The sequence below is a fragment of the Oncorhynchus keta genome, chromosome 26, assembly GCF_023373465.1.
Source record: "Oncorhynchus keta strain PuntledgeMale-10-30-2019 chromosome 26, Oket_V2, whole genome shotgun sequence".
NCBI lineage: Eukaryota > Metazoa > Chordata > Actinopteri > Salmoniformes > Salmonidae > Oncorhynchus > Oncorhynchus keta.
Window position 1 is genome coordinate 18,187,873 of NC_068446.1, and position 19,706 is coordinate 18,207,578.

The following is a 19,706-nucleotide window of genomic DNA, read 5'->3' on the forward strand; positions in this document are numbered from 1 at the left end:
TGTAGATGAAGGGGAGGAGACAAGTTAACAAAGGATTTTTAAGCCTTGAGACAATTGAGATGTGGATTGTGTACGGGTGCCCTTCAGAGGGTGAATGGGCAAGACAAAAGATGTTACTGCCTTTCAAAGTGGTATGGTAGTAGGTGCCAGGCGCACTGGTTTGTGTCAAGACCTGCAACGCTGCTAGGTTTGTAAAAAAATTGTCCATTAAAATAACATGAAATTGATCAGAAATACAGTGTAGACATTGTTAATGTTGTAAATGACTATTGTAGCTGGAAATAGCAGATGTTTGGAATATCTACATAGGCGTCTAGAGGCCCATTATCGGCAACCGTCACACCTGTGTTCCAATGGCATGTTGTGTTAGCTAATCCAAGTTTATCATTTTAAAAGGCTAATTGATCATTAAAAAAAACTTTTTCAGTTATGTTAGCACAGCTGAAAACTGTTGTTCTGTTTAAAGAAGCAATAAAACTGGCCTTCTTTAGACTAGTTGAGTATCTGGAGCATCAGCATTTGTGGGTTCGATTACAGGCTCAAAATGTCCAGAAACAAATAACTTTCTCTGAAACTTGTCAGTTTATTCTGGTTCTTAGAAATGAAGGCTATTCCATGCGAGAATTGCCAAGAAACTGAAGATCTCGTACAATGCTGTGCACTACTTCCTTCACAGAACAGCACAAACTGTCTCTAACCATTAATAGAAAGAGGAGTGGGAGGCCCCGGTGCACAACTGGATTAGCTAACACAATGTGCCATTGGAACACAGGAGTGATGGTTACTGATAATGGGCCTCTAGATGCCAATGTAGATGTTCCATTAAAAAATCTTCAGTTTCCAGCTACAATAGTCATTTACAACATTAACAATGTCTGCACTGTATTTCTGATCAATTTGATGTTATTTTAATGGACAATTTTTAAAAACATGTTCTTTTCAAAAACAAGAACATTTCTAATTGACCCCAAAGTTTTGAATGGTAGTGTGCATTATAAACTTTCATTCGTGGGCTAGGTTGTAGCAACCTCATGAGGGCTAGGCTATAGGGAAAATGCAAGTATCATGTAGTAGACTAAACCTATCGATGTTACATTGAGCTGGGTGAATGGAATATGAATGACCGTCATCCAATATTCTATAATAGAAATAAGGCCATGCTCATAAAAAAAATCGTCCTCCCTAATCTTACATGGCACTGACCGCAACGGATGCACACACGCACACACGCACGCACGCACACAAAAGGCAATGCATGGTAGAGTTATTGGAGAAAATAAAACGAATCTGCTGCCCCCTAGTGGCGAAATGTAAACCTATTACTGTAACTATCCTGGAGCATCCAAAAAGGTAATTTAGAGCGGAGTAAAATTAGCTTCTTCTTTCGCATGAACTTTTCTCTACACGGAAAATGTAGTCGACGCAGATGTAGGTCAAGAGCCTAAACACATTTTGTCTTAGAAAATGAAAAGCTGACAACGACAATTACACGTCATTTAATTTAGTCATAAATGCAGAAGAGCGAGAATTGGGTAGGACACTGCAGGAGGACCGAATTTACTGTACAGGAGAGCACACTGTGGGGGAGAGAAAAGTGTTTTCAGTTGCCTATGTAGCAGAGTCTGTGTGCGTGTAGTGTTTGTGATTGCGCATGAGAGAGAGAGAGAGAACCGTTTTTGGTGTGGCTTGAGGCAGAGAGCGCGTGAGTAAGAAGAGTGTGAGGGCGGGAAAACACTCGGGATTCCTTAAAAGTCGATTTCTGACTGGTTGTAATTTCAAGTTGCAGATGCCGACAGATGCGCTCAAAGACAGTATCAGTATCGAGGAAACACTGGTGAAGGTAGGCGAAGATGTTGAAAGAGAATGTGCTGGGCAGCCACCTTTTTAACAGTTTATATGGATGCAAATATGTCATTACTTAACGGTTGCTTCACAAGACATTGTCAAGAACGTCTATCTGCTTGCACGCGTTGTGACAGGATGCGGGAAGTGCTGACGACATAACAGAAGGGCTCAAATTGATTTGGTTTATTCTTTGAGCTTCAAATGTAACTGACATGAACTTGTTCATGGGCAGGAGGCCATTCAGTTCTTAAAGGTTCTCTGCGTCTATTTGTGTGTGTGTGTGTGTGTGTGTGTGTGTGTGTGTGTGTGTGTGTGTGTGTGAGAGAGAGCCTGTACGTGAGCGTGTGTGCTTGTGTGAGAGAGAAAGAGACAGACATAAATCGAGAGATGAAGCTAGAGAAAGCGATGGAGAGATATAAAGGGGGATAGAGGGAGGCAGAAGCAGTGTAGATGTCAATAATGAGGGTGATAGACACGGTGAGATAATGTCATGCATGTGCCTAGGGCTTTTTATTTCAGATCACACTAAAAGGGATGACATGTCAGGCACAGAGTGGCTAGCCCACTGTCTATTACAGTCAAATTGATTCAAGTTTTCCTGGAGACAGCTGAGGATGTGGTAGTACACTCGGTAGCGCAGCATTGCACATTCAAGCCACACCACAATCCCTGCTATCTATACAATTGTATGTGTGTATGGTAAGCTGCTACAGAGTGTGGAATTCTGATGGAAATGTGGACTCACAGTCAGAGCCTGGTTTGTCCATGTTCTATGGGAATTTATAAACTGGGTGGTTTGAGCCCTGAATGCTGATTGGCTGAAAGCCATGGGTAAATCAAGAAAAAACTTGGTATGTTGGTAACCGTTTTATAATAGCAATAGTGCACTCAGCCTTGCATCGTGCATAAGAATAGCCCTTAGCCGTGGTACAGTATATTGGCCATATACCACACCCTCTTGGGAATTATTGCTTAAATATTGTGTATATTTATTTATTTGTCTCTCTTTTAGTGTGATAGTATGACTCTGTCCAGTGCACCGCCTTTACGCAGAGGAAGTACCCCTCTGCCAATCAAACACCAGCTCAGACGGGAAGAAGCAGTTCATGATGATTGTGATTGGACATCAGGGTTGGCTGGACCTTCTCCTCCTCCAATCAGTTTCAGCCTGGCGAAGGATGAGACCATCACCTCAGCGGTAGAGGGGAGACCCCCCTCTGAAGGGCCCTTTCGAATTGCCCTGCTGGGTCAGAATGGGGTGGGCAAGTCATGCCTTGCTATCGCCTTGGCTGGGGATTTGGATCGAACTGCATCTGTGGATTCTGAAGGTGCATTGGTGTTTGGATGTTGACAAAAATATATGAAAGATATATCTGCTTGTGAACCGTCTAGTTTTCCCTCAGACTGACCACTGTTTTTACCAAAAAATTGCCTATGATACTAATTGTGCCTGGCAAAACACCCCAACGTTTTGTATGTCTTGTAAAAAAAAACATAAACTGAAAACCTTATTTCCACCATCTCCACCTGAGACTTGCCTGATATGTCTCTCTCCCTCAGGGGAGGGCTATGTGCACACTGTTACCGTGGACGACGAGGACTGCACCATCCTTATCTACGACAACTGGAGGAAGGTGAGCCTAACAGCACATATGTGGTCGCACTCTACCCCAGCCTTCTCTCTCCCACTCCTTTACCCTTTGTCTTTCCTCATGGACTAACTCTTAATATGGGAGTTTCCCCTGTGGGACTCTGCTATTGACTGGCTTGGAAGCTTCTTATCATGTTATTTTCCAGAGGTTTACCCCTATTGCCCTGGGTATTCTTCAAACGTGTTCATGGATGTGTACGGGAGGGAGCTGCTCACTGAGCAGATGTACAGTACTGGGGACATATTCTCCTTCTGCTGTTCCTGACCCAGCTGGGGGGTTGGGTATTGTAGTAGCTCTCCAGTCTGAAATAACAAGATTTAGTGAATTTGGGTCTTTCCTTTTTGTTGACCTTATATAGATTTATTTTATTGCGATTCTGCTTATCTAATTGCATCACTGACGTTGTTCTCTGGTTGTCTTGTGTGAGAGACCAAGATATGTTGGTGATGCTGCTCAGTCTATTATGTTCAGTAGAATATGTTTTAGCCTTTTGATGCAGTCCAGTCTCAAGATTGGAATCTTCAAATCAGATTTTAGAATTCCAATTTAGCTTTGCTCACTGAGTGTCCCTGAATAATTTTCAGTGACTTATGAACGATTCACTCGAAGGGCATCCAGTGTGCGTGTGTGTGTGTGATCGTATTCTCTACGTGTGTCATCAGTAATTGACTTGGTTCCCAGTTGGTGTGATATGGTAATTTGTCTCTAGGCAGCGGGGAATCGTAGAATGAAAGAGCACAGGGCTCCACTCTCAAGTCTTGACTGCTGCAGGCAGCACACTTTCACTGCATACTACCAGAACAAAATGCAAGGTTGAAGGTTCGCCGACCACCACGGACAAGCGCACTCTCCCTGCCTGTTTCATTATACTACGATCAGTGGCGGCTGCAGACAATGATCAGCTAAGGGGGAATCTGATTTTCAACATTTTGATATTGATATTTATATATTTTTTTAAATATAAGCAACACAATTTCTACCAACAGGTTTCTGTGACAATGCACCACACAGCCAATATACAAAGCATACTGAATTCGGGCACTTCAATATCATGGTTTGCATTTTCAACGCCACAATAAATAGACTATGTCAATCTCGACAAACAGAAAATACATCCCTCCCTACCTTCAACCTCAGGAGGCTGAAGAAATTTGGCTTGTCACCAAAAGCACTCACAAACTTCTACAGATGCACAATCGAGAGCATCCTGTCGGGCTGTATCATCGCCTGGTATGGCAACTGCTCCGCCCACAACCGTAAGGCTCTCCAGAGGGTAGTGAGGTCTGCACAACACATCACCGGGGGAAAACTACCTGCCCTCCAGGACACCTACACCACCCGATGTCACAGGAAGGCCATAAAGATCATCAAGGACAACAACCACCCGAGCCACTGCCTGTTCACTCCGCTATCATCCAGAAGGCGAGGTCAGTACAGGTGCATCAAAGCTGGGACCGAGAGACTGAAAAACAGCTTCTATCTCAAGGCCACCATCAGACTGTTAAACAGCCACCACTAACATTGAGTTGCTGCTGCCAACACACTGACTCAACTCCAGCCACTTTAATAATGGAATTGATGGGAATTGATGTAAAATATATCATACCCTACATTATTTATCTCATATGTATACGTATATACTGTACTCGATACCATCTACTGCATCTTGCCTATGCCGCTCTGTACCATCACTCATTCATATTTCTTTATGTCCATATTCTTTATCCCTTTACACTTGTGTGTATAAGGTAGTAGTTTTGGAATTGTTAGCTAGATTACTCGTTGGTTATTACTGCATTGTCGGAACTAGAAGCACAAGCATTTCGCTACACTCGCATTAACATCTGCTAACCATGTGTATGTGACAAATAAAATTTGATTTGATTTGATTTATTAAAATGTTCAATCTTCAGATGGGTATGAGTGGGGAGTTTAAGTAAAATTCTTGCAAGCTTGTTGTGGCTGGTCTGTAGCTTATTGTTTAGATGTTTGGGGCTGCTGGTGAACCGTGATGTGCAGGCATAATCAAAGTGACACTGGACTAGTGCACTTGCCAGAGTCTTTAGGGTGTTTATCAGTGGAGGCTCCTCCTCAGTGAATTTCATAAAAAGTCAAATGGTTGAAGATTTTAAAAAGGATTATTTTTTAAATAAAACTATTCTTAATATATTCACGTCACCAAATAATTGATGAAAACACACTGTTTTGCAATGAAGGTCTACAGTAGCCTCAGCTGCACTGAGGTAGCACTATGGTGTAGCCGGGGTAGCACTATGGTGTAGCCGGAGGACAGCTAGCTTATGTCCTCCTCTGGGTATATTTGCTTCAATACAAAACCTAGGTGGCTCATGGTTCTCACCCCCTTCCATAGATAGAATTATGACAACTTCTGGAGGATGTCCTCCAACCTATCAGAGCTCTTGCAGCATGAACTGACATGTTGTTCACCCAATCAAAGGATCAGAGAATGAATCTAGTATTGAAAGCATAAGCTACAGCTAGCTAGCACTGCAGTGCATAAAATGTGAAAGTTGACTCAAAGAGAGAGAAAGACAATAGTTTAACAGTTTTGAACAAATTAGTTTATTCTAAAGTTAAGGAGTAGATAGAAAGAGAAAGATAGCTATACTTCGTAGTAGATTTTGTTACACTTTCACTTTCACTTACTTAGCTAGTGTCAAATGCAGCTAGCTAGTTTAGCATACTCAAACACCCAGCTCAAACAGAGAGGAATGCTATGTTAGCTAGAGGGCTATGTCTATCCAACACTGGAACTCTTCCATAAGCTTTTGGATGTATTAATTTATAGCCACCTGGGCCTGCCGGTGTAACCGCTAAACTGACCAAACTGTACTACATGATTGTAGCGGGTTTAGTTTTAGTAGCGGGTTTAGTTCTAGTTCCTAGTAGCTATGCCTATTTTGAATATGGCGTGACAACGATGTAGGCGGTTTGTAGCAGTTATCAGTCATGATATGAAGGTTTGGCATGGAAAGGTTTTTTCGCCTGGTCACAGACAGCTGATGTGTTCGGCACTGAAGTCCACAAGCGAAGGAAGAAGGTGAGAGGAGGAGAGGGCATAGATAGATGCGAGAAGGAATTATATATACAACAAGCTGTTTGTATGTGCCTGGTATGAAAATGAACTGTGAATGTTTTGAGTGTGATCAGAGGTGTATTTATTGCGCCAATTCTGTTGAAAAATGATTCTTAAACGGAAGCAAATGGAACAAAACAAGGATAAACAACTGAATTTGTCCAGTAGAAACTCTCATTTGCAACTGTTGGACTAATGATTACACCCTAGATCAGCTAGATGTAGGTAAGAGTGTGCAAGTACTGAATGTGTATTGAATGTGTCACTGTCTAACAGCTTGATTACTCATAATTCTCTCGACCTGTGCACCTACGTTGTTAACTTTCATTCATAGGCTAGGTTGTAGCAACCTCATGATGAGTACAGGGAACATTTGAGTATCGTGTAGTAGCCTTAACCTGATGATGTTACATTGAGCTGGGTGAATGAAATATGAATGATAGTCATCCAGTATGCTGTAATATAAATAAGGCCATGGTCATAAACATTTTTTATCATCCTCCCTCATCTTACGGCACCGACGGCCGTAAGATGGTGTCTAAAGCTAGGTTTTCATCCAATTAGTGCATGATTTTCATGTGAATATTCTAAAATCTGCAAATATCTTTTGCAGTCAAATTCCCAAGTACCGAATATTTTTTTTAAAACATTCAATGGGTTTACAACTCTAGTGCCTACTGATGGTTTTGTTGCAAAAAAAAAGTTTTGGTCTAGTGAATGTGCCCACTTTAGCCAAGAGCTCTTAGATACAGCGTGGGTATAGCCTACATGATGAGATTATTATGGACAAAAGTGTGAGATTATTTTAATGGCATTAAAAAGGTTGGATGGAAACCTGGTTAATGTCAAGCCATTTTGAGGATGCTGGAATTATATTTTTGAAGTAGCTTAATCCGATTTAAACATTGACTGGTTGTGTTTATGCCAAATATAAAAGGTAATACATTTAAAAAGATAAATGACAAATATTTAAGCTATATTGAAGCATTAGGTTCTAGGTGCGCCAGGCTAGCCACTCGAATTGGAGACGAGGCAGAGCCTGCTTTAAGCTTTCCTGAATAACTAGGCCTGCCTGGAGCATATGTGGCCACATTATTATAGGACGACTTGGGAGAATGATGATCTGCAACAGACAGCGAATCACTAGAATTTTGTACTCACTTAAAAACAATAATGCAATTATTCATTGCATTGTGGTGTTGTAGGCTAATCTAGGTAGGATAATTGTATTGTCCCTAAACAAGATCAATGGTGGAGCTTGTTGAGCTGCGTGTCTCGTCTTCAAGTTTAAAGTTTTAATGTCACATACACAACTACAGTGAAATTCCTTTCTTGCAAACTCAAAACCCAACAATGCAATAATCAATAGCAATGTATTACTAGGAAAAAACCACACACAAGAAATAAGAATAGGAAATATAAATCGCATAATAAAGTAAGTGAGCATACTATAGACAGGAAATATTTAAAAAGTCAGATCCAATACCATATTTACATGTGCAGGGATACTGGAGTGATGGAGGTAGATATGTATAAGGGGTAAGGGGACTAGGCAACAGGATAAACAGAATAGCAGCAGCTTGCATGTGAGTGGTTATGCAGGTGTATGTGCATATTATGTGTGAGTTAGCAAATTATGGAGCGATTGTTTGTGTGTGTTAGGGCCCTGTGAGTGTGCATAGAGACAAAATTGAAATAAAAGGTAAATAAGGATATAAGGTAAACTCAGTCCATGTAGCTATTTTGTTAGCTTTTTATCAGTCTTATTGCTTGGGGATAGAAGCTTTTCATGAGCCTGTTTGTGTCAGACTTGATGCACTGCTACCTCTTGCTGTGAAGCAGCAGAGAAAATAATCTATGGCTTGTGTGGTTGGGATCTTTGACAATTTTCCAGGCCTTCTTTTCACACCGCCTGATATAGAGGTCCTGGATGGCAGGGAGCTCGGACCCAGTGATGTACTGAGCTGTCCGCACAACCCTCTGTAGTGCCATGCGATTGAGGCCGGTGCTATTGCCATACCAAGTAGTGATGCAGCCAGTCAATATGCCCTCAATGGTACAGCTGTATAACCTTTTCAGGATTTGAGAGCCCATGCCAAACTTTTTCAACCTCCTGGGGGGGAAGAGGCACTGTCGCACCATCTTCATGACTGTGTGTGTGCTTGTACCATTTTAAGTCTTTAGTGCTTTGGACAATGAGGAACTTGAAGCTGTCTACTTGCTCCACTGCTGCCCCGTTGATGTGGATGGGGTATGCTCACCCCCCCCCCCTCTTTCATGTAGTCCACAATCAGCTCCTTGGTCTTGCTGATGTTGAGGGAAGGGTTGTTGCTCTGGCACCACACTGCCAGGTTACTGATCTCCCTGTAGGCTGACTCATCGTTGCCTAACACCTTCGTTTCATCAGTGAACTTGATGATGGTGTTGGAGGTGTGTTGGTCACATAGTCATGGGTGAACAGGGAGTACAGGAGGGGACTAAGCACACACCCCTGTGGGTCCCCTGTCTTCTTCACACCCCCGTGGGGCCCCTGTGTTATTCACACCCCTGTGGGGCCCGTGTGTTCTTCACTGTTCTTCGCTTAACTTTTCTTTCATGTGTAATGTTGCAGCTGGGCTCTCTGCTGCCTATCAGCTACTCCTATTTGTTTTTGTGGATTCGCCAGGTAGCCTAGTGGTTAGAGCAATGGACTAGTAACCGAAAGGTTGCAAGATTGAATCCCCGAGCTGACAAGGTGAAAATCTGTCGTTCTGCCCCTGAACAAGGCAGTTAACCCACTGTTCCCAGGCTGTCATTGAAAATAAGAATTTGCTCTTAACTGACTTGCCTAGTTAAATTAAGGTATAAAAAAAATGTATGCAGCTTTTATGTGTGGTAAGGTTGCTAGTTAGCCTATTGCAGATCTGGATAGAGGGCAGGATAGGAAGTTAGACTGGTAGAAGATATTGACCTATGGTGTAGTAAAAGTTAGCATGCGTTGAAGCGTAGTGCATAAGGGAAGTACCAAAACACCTTGATATAGGGGAGGCGCATGCAAGCAGATGACGACATTTGTCTACAATGTAAGAATTTATATAGTAAGTCCTTCAAAAGAGCGAATGTAAACCAGGGAAACCTCCCTCCTCTGTGCCCAATAAAAAAACACACAACCCTCCCCAAAGCAACAAAAAAAGTAAGACAACCCTTCCCTATTTTGGACCACCTCAGTAAAGTTTGAACTGTCCCTAATGAAATGTTGCTGCTGACCCTCATTCACAAGGCTCTAAAAATGTGCACACTTTAAGACACATAAAAATATGTGTCGCCAAATGTTCCTATCATTTTGAAAACCTGGCAGCAGGGTTAACCGCTTTCTTATTCATAGGAATAACATATACACTACATGACCAAAAGTATGTGGACACCTGCTTGTCGAACATATCATTCCAAAATTATGGGTATTAATATGGAGTTGGTCCCCCCTTTGCTGCGGTAACAGCCTCCACTCTTCTGGGAAGGATTTCCACTAGATGTTGGAACATTGCTGCGGGGAATTCAGCCACTAGCGCATTAGTGAGGTCAGGCACTGATGCTGGGCAATTAGGCCTTGTTCGCTGTCAGCCTTCCAATTCATCCCAAAGGTATTCGATGGAGTTAAGGTTAGGGCTCTGTGCAGGCCAGTCAAGTTCTTCCACACCGATCTCGACAAACCATTTCTGTATGGACCTTGCTTTCTGCACGAAGCCATTGACTTGCTGAAACAGGAAAGGGCCTTAACCAAACTGTTTCCGCAAAGTTGGAAGCACAGAATCATCTAGCATGTCATTTTATGCTGTAGTGTTAAGATTTCCCTTCACTGGAACTAAGGGGCCTAGTCCGAACCATGAAAAAGTCTCAGACCATTATTCCTCCTTCACCATACCATACAGTTGGCACTATGCATTCGGGCAGGTAGTGTTTTCCTGACATCCGCCAAACCTGGATGTGTCCGTCAGACTGCCAGATGGTGAAGCGTGACTCATCACTCCAGAGAACGCTTTTCCACTGCTCCAGAGTCCAATGGCGGCGAGTTTTACACCACTCTAGCCGACGCTTGGCATTGTGCATGGTGATATTATGCTTGTGAGCAGCTGCTCGGCCATGGAACCCCATTACATGAATCTCCCAACGAACAGTTATTGTGCTAACATTGCTTCCAGAGGCAGTTTCGGAACTCGGTAGTGAGTGTTGCAACCGTGGACAGACAATTTTTATGCACTTCAGCACTCGCCGGTCCCATTCTGTGAGCTTATGTGCCCCACCACTTTGCAGCTGAGCCGTTGTTGCTCCTAGACGTTTCCACTTCACAACAGGAGTACTTACAGTTGACCGGCGCAGATCTAGAAGGGCAGAAATTTGACAAACTGACTTGTTGGAAAGGTGGCATCCTGTGACGGTGCCACGTTGAAAGTAACTGAACTCTTCAGTAAGGTCATTCTGCCAATGTTTGTCTAGGGAGATGGTGTGGCTGTGTGCCCAACTTTATACACCTGTCAGCAACAGGTGTGGCTGAAATAGCCAAATCCACTCATTTGAAGGGGTGTCCACATACTTTTGTATATATAGTGTAGATTTGGTTGTTCTATACAAGTACAAGTATGGCCTTTCTTATACAGTAAATAGGAGTGTATTCTTATTGAAATTCATATGACAAAATGGAAGGTAAAGTGGTGTCATGTGGTGATCTCTCTCTCAGGACCTGTCTGATCTCCAGTGTGAGGTGTGTGTCCTGGTGTTCTCTGTGACGGACAGGCGGAGTTTCCACCGCACCGCCCAACTCCGCCTCCTCCTCAGGGAGACGCAACCGCAAACTCCCATCATCCTCGTGGGCAACAAGAGCGACCTGGTCCGTTCACGTGAGGTCAGCACTCAAGGTGAGGCAGCTTGGCCCTCTCTTTGTTACAGGACTGCGATAGAATGATGTCCCCCATTGTCTCTGCAACCTTAAGATGCTTTGTATAACCTGCACTGTCCTAGCGGATACCTTTCCCTAAAGATTATCTCTCCCTATACCTTTCCCTTTGCTCCCGCACATTGGCTAACCAGGCTATCTGCATTGTGTCCCACCACCCGCTAACCCCTCTTTTTACGCTATTGCTACTCTCTGTTCATCATATATGCATAGTCACTTTAACCATACCTACATGTACATACTGCCTCAATAAGCCTGACTAACCGGTGTCTGTATATAGCCTTGCTACTGTTATTTTCAAATGTCTTTTTACTGTTGTTTTGTATCTTTACTTACCTACACACACACATACCTTTTTTCACACTATTGGTTAGAGCCTGTAAGTCAGCATTTCACTGTAAGGTGAAATGCTACACCTGTTGTATTCGGCGCACGTGACAAATAAACTTTGATTTGATTTGACCTTTCCCTATAGATTATTTCTACCTATACCTTTCCCTAAAGATTATCTCTCCCTATACCTTTCCCTAAAGATTATCTCTACCTATTCCTTTCCCTAAAGATTATCTCTCCCTATAACTTTCCCTAAAGATTATCTCTCCCTATAGATGCTCTCTCCTCTCATTGCCTTATTCCTGCCTGCCATCTCCACCCTGCGTGTTGTCAGGTTGAGTTCTGTACTGTATCTCTGCAGGGTACTGCTGTGGGGGGAGATTTACAGGAATATAGACGGAAAGTGGCACAGCGTTTCAGCTGCAGTGCAGTGTGGGAGTATGGGGGGAGGGGATGTGCATGCTGAGAACTGTGCATGAGATACTGAGAACACACACCCTATTCATCTAAACGTACATATCAACTGAGGATATGGCTGTGTGGTGTGTTCAGAAGACCAACCTGAGCTCGGCTGTTTGGTTCCCTCAACCTGTAAAACACAAAACTTTTGTTCTTTCAAACTTTCTCAATTTCACCCCCACCCTTCTCTGTGTGATAAGTGTTTCTCCAGAATGCAGCTCTTCAGACCTAGACGTTTTTGGATTCAGTGTTATGTAATCGCAGAGCCAAGAGCCTTTGTCTGAGTAGGCCTGAGGCAGAGAGTAAGGCATTCTGATTAATTGCTTTTCACAGGCATCGGTTGAAATTTCCCTCAGGAAAAAAAAAAACAAGATTTACCATACCTCTCTTCCTCTCTTCCACTCTAATAACAAACACAGTTTTAATTAGGACCAATTAGGGCAGTTGCTTCTCACCGTCTTTCATCATCTGGCGTCTCATTCCCGGGATCTCTGTCTTGCACTCTATATTTTATTGTCAGGCGGTGGGTAACTGGTGCAGTGAATCAGGCGCAGGAGAGCAGAAATGAGTGTACAAGGTATTTAATTCCACAACAGCACCAGTATACAGACAATACTCAAGGTGCGGAGAAATACCGGTCACTCGAAAATAACGGGTGTAAATACATAACCCGGCAAACATAACCAGCCGACAAGTACCGACATGAACAATCAATAAACACGCACACTAACATGTGGGAAACAGAGGGTTTAAATAATGAACATGTAATTGGGAAATAGATACCAGGTGTGTAGAAAACAAAGACAAAACAAATGGAAAATAAAAAAGTGGATCGGCGATGGCTAGAAGACCGGTGACGTCGAACACCGCCCGAACAAGGAGAGGGACCGACTTCGGCGGAAGTCGTGACATCTATATGTGCTATATACTTCTTTTTAAGAAATGCTTTCGATGTGTGTGTATTTGTCCTGGGAATACTAGTCTGTAATGACACAATAAATTCACAGAGGCAGGGATATTGATATTGTAGTGTATCTGATGTCAACCAGAGAGGAGCTGGGCTGAGTCACAGGACAATGACATAATAAGAGGTGCTTTATCATGTAACTAATATGAATGAACCTGTGACACCAGCACATCACTGTGTACCCACCCAAAATGTTCTCATCCAAAATGTGTTTACCACTGACAACTGTGCTTATGGGTGTCTTTATTTTTCCCTCATCATCGTCATCATCGTCTCACTTTTTCTCTCTCTCTTCTCTCAGAGGCCCTCACCAGCGCTTCTCTGTTTGACTGTCTATATGTAGAGATGTCAGCTTCTCTGGATCACCGCACGGCAGAGCTCCTGGAGTATGCTGTGAGGTTAGCCAGGGGCCTCAGCCCGGTGCCTCCAGGGGCCTGTGGGCACGACATGGCTGGCGGCCGGGAGAGCATCACCCACCGTGCCAAGCGTTTCCTCACTAGCCTGGTCCCACGCTACCCCCGCGAGAGGGAACGAGAGGGGGGCAAGTTCTTTAGACAAAAGTCCCGGTCCTGCCATGACCTGGGTGCCCTGTGATCAGGGATGATGGAAGGGATAGAAAGAGAGAGGGTTGGCTAGAAAGAGAGAGGGTTGGCTAGAAAGAGAGAGGGGTGGCTAGAAAGAGAGAGGGGTGGCTAGAAAGAGAGGGGTGGCTAGAAAGAGATAGGGGTGACTAGAAAGAGAGGGGTGGCTAGAAAGAGAGAGGGGTGGCCAGAAAGAGAGAGTGGTGGCTAGAAAGAGAGAGGGGTGGCCAGAAAGAGAGAGGGGTGGCCAGAAAGAGAGGGGTGGCTAGAAAGAGAGCAAGAGGGAAATAAGATGTAAGTAATCACAAAATAGAGATGATTCGAAGAGGTAAATTATGGTGACGAGAAAAGTGAGTGTCAATGTGTGAGTGTAAAAGTGAGTGATGGGAAGAGGACAGTTGTAGGGGATGACACATGCATAAAGCAGAGAAGAGCAGGAAGAGAGAATTGCATTAAAGAAGAGATGGATGTATCTGGGTTTATTTGTGTAAAAATGTTGTACTAGAGAACCATAGGTGATAGATAGAAAACCATTCATTAGCTAAACACCTGTAAATACAACACAAAGCATCATACTGTAGTGGCGGAATTGATTATCCACCTCTATTCCCATGTGATTTCATTGAGGATCAAATAAAATAGTTATAGAAGTCATGAGAAAGGAAGGTGACTCTTTTATCTATGTATTTGTCTCTGTGTGTTCTGTTACAGTTGAGAGACTTTATAGTGCAGAAACTTCCCTGAATGCTCTTCGCATTGTAGAGATACAGGTAACTGCCTAAATAAAGGAAACACTTGAGTAATTGAGGGGTACAAAGTATATTGAAAGCAGCTGCTTCCACACGTATGGTTCCTGAGTTAATTAAGCGATTAACATTCCATTATGCTTAGGGTCTTGTATAAAAATTTCCAGTTGCAGATTATTTTGGCTACCATAGCTAGAAGGAGATTTTAGTGACTTTGAAAGAGGGGCCTCAAATGAGTGTGGGGCTTTAAAGGGTGTTTGTGTGTCTCTGTCACCAGATCTCAACCCATTGAACACTTATTGGATATTCTGGAGCGACGCCAGAGACAGCTTTTTCCACCACCATTAACAAAACACCAAATTATGGAATTTCTTGTGTAAGAATCCCTCCAGTAGAGTTCCAGACACTTGTAGAATCTATGCCAAGACACATTGCAGCTGCATTGAAGCTGTTCTGGTGCCCTATTAACGCCTTATCACACTTTCTGTTGGGGTTTCCTTTCTTTTGGCAGTTACCCATAGGTTTCCAGGACAGGTGCAATAGGGCAGTCGGAGTAGCAGCCCTGATATTACATAGTTTTTATTATTTTCGTGAGCTCTTCACTTGCTTTTTTGAGTATACAGACAATCTTGTATCCATGGGGATGCAGAGAAGGGGTAGAGAAAGGGCCAGAGAGAGACTGAACATAGAGAGGGCATAAGAGATAAGGAGGGAGGGGATGGAGAATGCAGCCAGGATTTATTGTATGTAGAGTTATCGTTGCCAGGTTACTGTTGTCAAGGAGACCTATAATCTTTGTGCCATATACATTTGTGTTCAACATTTTCCCATACAAAATTGGGGTACACTTCAAGGGGAGTGAATGAGATTTCCGAATGTGGTTATGTTTATTGTTGAGAAGAGGACTCTCAGATATCAGTATCCCACAACATCACTCTACCACCCTTTACTCCACTCTCCTTTCACTCCCACTCACACCCACGCTATTGAAGAGCAAGCAATGAAACAGAGTATATAATCATGGGTCATCATATCATTTTCATGGACCTCATCAAAGAGAAGTGGAGAACACTGCTGTAATCAGGGAGAAACAGAATTGGAACCCCCCCTTTAAATGGTGGCATGAAATAATCTTTTCACTGTAACTCATTCCCCTGGATCCAAACCCCTGGCTGGGAGCAGTGGGGGTGGATAATGGATACTGGCAATAGTGGAAAAAGTACCCAATTGTCATACTTTAGTAAAAGTAAAGATACCTTAATAGAAAATGACTCCAGTTAAAGTTAAAGTCACCCAGTAAAATACTACTTGAGAAAAAAGTCTAAAAGTATTTGGTTTTAAATATACTTAAGTATCAAAAGTAAAAGTACAATTATTAAAAATAAATTTAAAAAAATAGTTGTTTATTAAGGATAGCCAGGGGCAAACTCCGACACTCAGACATAATCTACAAACGAAGCATTTGTGTTTAATGAATCTGCCAAATCAGAGGCAGTAGGAATGACCAAGGATGTTTTCTTGTTAAGTGCATGAATGGGATAATTTTCCTGTCCCGCTAAGCATTCAAAATGTAATGATTACTTTTGGGTGTCAGGAAAAATGTATAGAGTATAAAACGTACATTATTTTCTTTAGGAATGTAGTGAAGTAAAAATAAAAGTTGTAAAAATTTTTTTTTTAAAGAATAGTAAGGTAAAGTACAGATACCCCCAACAATGACTTAAGTAGTACTTTAAAGTATTTTTACTTTAGTTCTTTACATTACTGGATACCTGGAACATAGGCAGATATCACACTGAACCAGCATACTGTTTTGTCTTAAAATGGTACCATTTTAACTCAAGACTAATGTAAATTAAAAACAACCACTGCAGATATGTTGTGTGATGAAGCTGGCCGATACATAACAAACAGTCCAAATTGGAGATCAAAACAATTACATTACTCCACAAACAAGCTCTTGAGGCCCTGAATTCATACTGTCCAGTCTCAATTTACCCTGTAGGTTATTGTAGGACCATAGGCCTTAAAAGCAAAACACTGGTTTTCCAATGTTTGTGCATCGATGTGAGATTTTGAGAAATAGCCTATCCTGTGAACGTGTCTGAAAGCGGCTACATTTCATAAAAGGCGGAGGCTTCTGAAGAATGGCCAGACACCAGTGCTGTAGCCTTCTTGTGGTTAGTGAGGTCCAGCCTACACTCTGGTGTAAGACACAATGGTGGGTGAGACCCATTAGTAATAAAAGAGCACATGATAAACTGTGAAGATTGAATATGTAATGTGGAAGCAGCAGCATGCATATGCAATACATTACATTGCCAAAGTCTATCATAGGAAGGTGGCTTGTACAAGTATTTTCTTCATTTAATATGAGAAACAATTTTGAAAAAGACAGTTTGTCATCTAATCATTGTAGAAGCTGCAAGCCACCGCTGAGTCACCAAGCAAGAAATTCAGTCACTTGACAAAGTGGAATTTGGCCCAACTGCCAACTAATCTGAAAATAACTGTCTAGATGTCATAAACATTACAGTCAACTCAGATAAATGCCACATTTCAATCACATCTAATAATATAAAGTGGTTTCCACTTACAAATGTGTTTTTATCATAAACGGACCACTCCATGGTAACAACTGAAGTGAGTTAAATATTTAAGTGATAATGCCCTTGAAGCCGGTGTTTGGAATGGATTTGGTCTGTAGCAAAATTTGAAATGGTGTTTTTTACATTGGATAAAAGCAGAGACACAGAGTTACAAAATTGTACATCTTATACTGCATTTGAGGAACAATGGGGAAGTATTTCTGCTTTGAAGGTTGATAAACTTGTAACCTGACTTTTGAGAAAATGGACTTTGAATGTTTTGGTACCTACTAGAGTGCTTTTCTTTGTCTACACCCATTCAGCATCGTTCACACCCTCTTAAGCTTTAGCCGTCACCCAAACTCTGACCATTTCACTCACCCTAGCAGAGCTGGTTAGGCTTTTCATGTTATCCAGAGCTTTGGTGAATGTAACTGTGCTGCTGGCTGTAACTATAAATACATAGGTGTCTGGCAAGACTGTAAACTCACCTTCCAGACTCACATTAAGCATCTCCAATCCAAAGTTAAATCTAGAATCAGCTTCCTATTTCGCAACAAAGCCTCATTCACTCATGCTGCCAAACATACCCTCGTAAAACTGACTATCCTACCGATCCTTAACTTCGGCGATGCAATTGACAAAATAGCCTCCAACACTCTACTCAATTTCCCTCAGCTATGTTTAGACTGTTGTTGTTCATGTTTTGCTGTGTTCTAGTGTACTATGGAATATATTGCTTTCTTATTCTTGACACTTCTCCCAGTCATATTTAAGGTTAGAACTACCTTTCTAAGTGTTCTGATACTTCTAGCTTGGAGTTGTATTTTTATGATAACATAGCTACAGTATTTTACTTTTTAATGTGTATATTATTGCTTACTAGGTGTGTCCAGTCCATTTTGTAACCACTCCCTCTTCAAATTAGGGCTAATTGGAAAAGCTGTTCAAAAGAGGACATTGTATTATTTCGTTGTACTCCCTGGCGAAGGCCATGAAGCCAAAACGTGTCAGATTTTTAAAACTTTGTTTCTATTGAACATGCCATACAAATAAAGGCATTTTAATTAATTATATGAAGAGTATTTTTTTTGAATGTACCTTTATTTAACTAGGCAAGTCAGTTAAGAACACATTCTTATTTTCAATGACAGCCTAGGAACAGTGGGTTAACTGCCTGTTCAAGGGCAGAACGACAGAATCCCAGCTCTGGGAACTTGCAACCTTTCGGTTACTAGTCCAACGCTCTAACCACTAGGCTACCCTGCCTTGTCCTCCTTTCTTTTTGATGACCAATTCACCCCTTTTACCAAAGAGCACCTTCTGTCTACCAAAATGTATTATTGTGCACCTTAGTAGCGCTTCCCTTTCTCCTGTTTCTACACTCTACTCAGCAGATTGGATGCAGTCTATCACAGTGCCATCCGTTTTATCACCAAAGCCCCATATACTACCCACCACTGCGACCTGTATGCTCTCGTTGGCTGGTCCTCACTACATATTCGGCGCCAAACCCACTGGCTCCAGGTCATCTATAACTCTTTGCTAGGTAAAGCTCCGCCTTATCTCAGCTCAATGGTCACGATAGCAACACCCACCTGTAGCATGCGCTCCAGCAGGTATATTTCACTGGTCATCCCCAAAGCCAACACCTCTTTGGCCGCCTTTCCTTCCAGTTCTCTGCTGCCAATGACTGGAACGAATTGCAAAAATCGCTGAAGTTGGAGACATATCTCCCTCACTGACTTTAAGCGTTAGCTGTCAGAGCAGCTTACCGATCGCTTCAGCTGTACACAGCCCATCTGTAAATAGCTCATCCAACCAACTATCTACCTCATCCCCATATTTGTTTTTGTTTTTCTGCTCTTCTGCACACCAGTATTTCTACTTGCACATCCTCATCTGCACATATATCACTCCAGTGTAAATTGCTAAATTGTAATTACTTTGCCACTATTGGCCAATTTATTGCCTTACCTCCTTACTTAATTTTGCACACACTGTATACAGATTTTTCTATTGTGTTATTGGCTGTATGTTTGTTTATCCCATGTGTAACTCTGTGTTGTTGTTTTTGTTGCACTGCTTTGCTTTATCTTGGCCAGGTTGCAGTTGTAAATGAGAACTTGTTCTCAACTGGCCTACCTGGTTAAATAAAGATGAAAGAAAAAAAAGAAAAAATAACAAGTGCGCTGAGAGTCGGGAAGAAAGTTCAGGGAGTGAGTGTTATAATAAATAAATGCAACTAAATACAAAACAAGAAACACAAACAATGCATAGACATGATACTGTAACAGAAACAATAATGCCTGGGGAAGGACCCAAATGGAGTGACATTTATAGGGAAGATAATCAGGGAGGTGATGGAGTCCAGGTGAGTCTGATGACGCGAGGTGCCCGTAACGATGGTGACAAGTGTGCTCAATAATGAGCAGCCTGGTGACCTAGAGGCCGGAGAGGGAGCACATGTGACCTTACCCTCTCCCCAAGGAGCGGCTCCAGCCACAG

At 42.4% G+C, this 19,706-nt stretch overlaps 1 protein-coding gene across 1 annotated transcript; it reads left to right on the top strand.

Annotated features, from left to right (window-relative positions):
• The first annotated feature begins 1,560 nt into the window (after positions 1 to 1,560).
• On the top strand, positions 1,561 to 14,546 carry LOC118359021 (GTP-binding protein REM 2-like). Its single transcript, XM_035737161.2, has 5 exons — positions 1,561 to 1,840; positions 2,858 to 3,173; positions 3,406 to 3,479; positions 11,309 to 11,486; positions 13,585 to 14,546. The coding sequence occupies exons 1-5, from the start codon at positions 1,787 to 1,789 to the stop codon at positions 13,875 to 13,877; spliced, it is 915 nt and encodes a 304-aa protein (XP_035593054.1). The 5' UTR covers positions 1,561 to 1,786; the 3' UTR covers positions 13,878 to 14,546.
• The last annotated feature ends 5,160 nt before the right edge of the window (positions 14,547 to 19,706 follow it).

Bases quoted from the DNA above. Each gene is read 5' to 3' on its own strand.
- LOC118359021 (XM_035737161.2), top strand. From the start codon at position 1,787: ATGCCGACAGATGCGCTCAAAGACAGTATCAGTATCGAGGAAACACTG. The intron at 3,174-3,405 runs GTGCATTGGTGT...TCTCTCCCTCAG, and splicing joins TGCATCTGTGGATTCTGAAG to GGGAGGGCTATGTGCACACT. The intron at 3,480-11,308 runs GTGAGCCTAACA...TCTCTCTCTCAG, and splicing joins TCTACGACAACTGGAGGAAG to GACCTGTCTGATCTCCAGTG.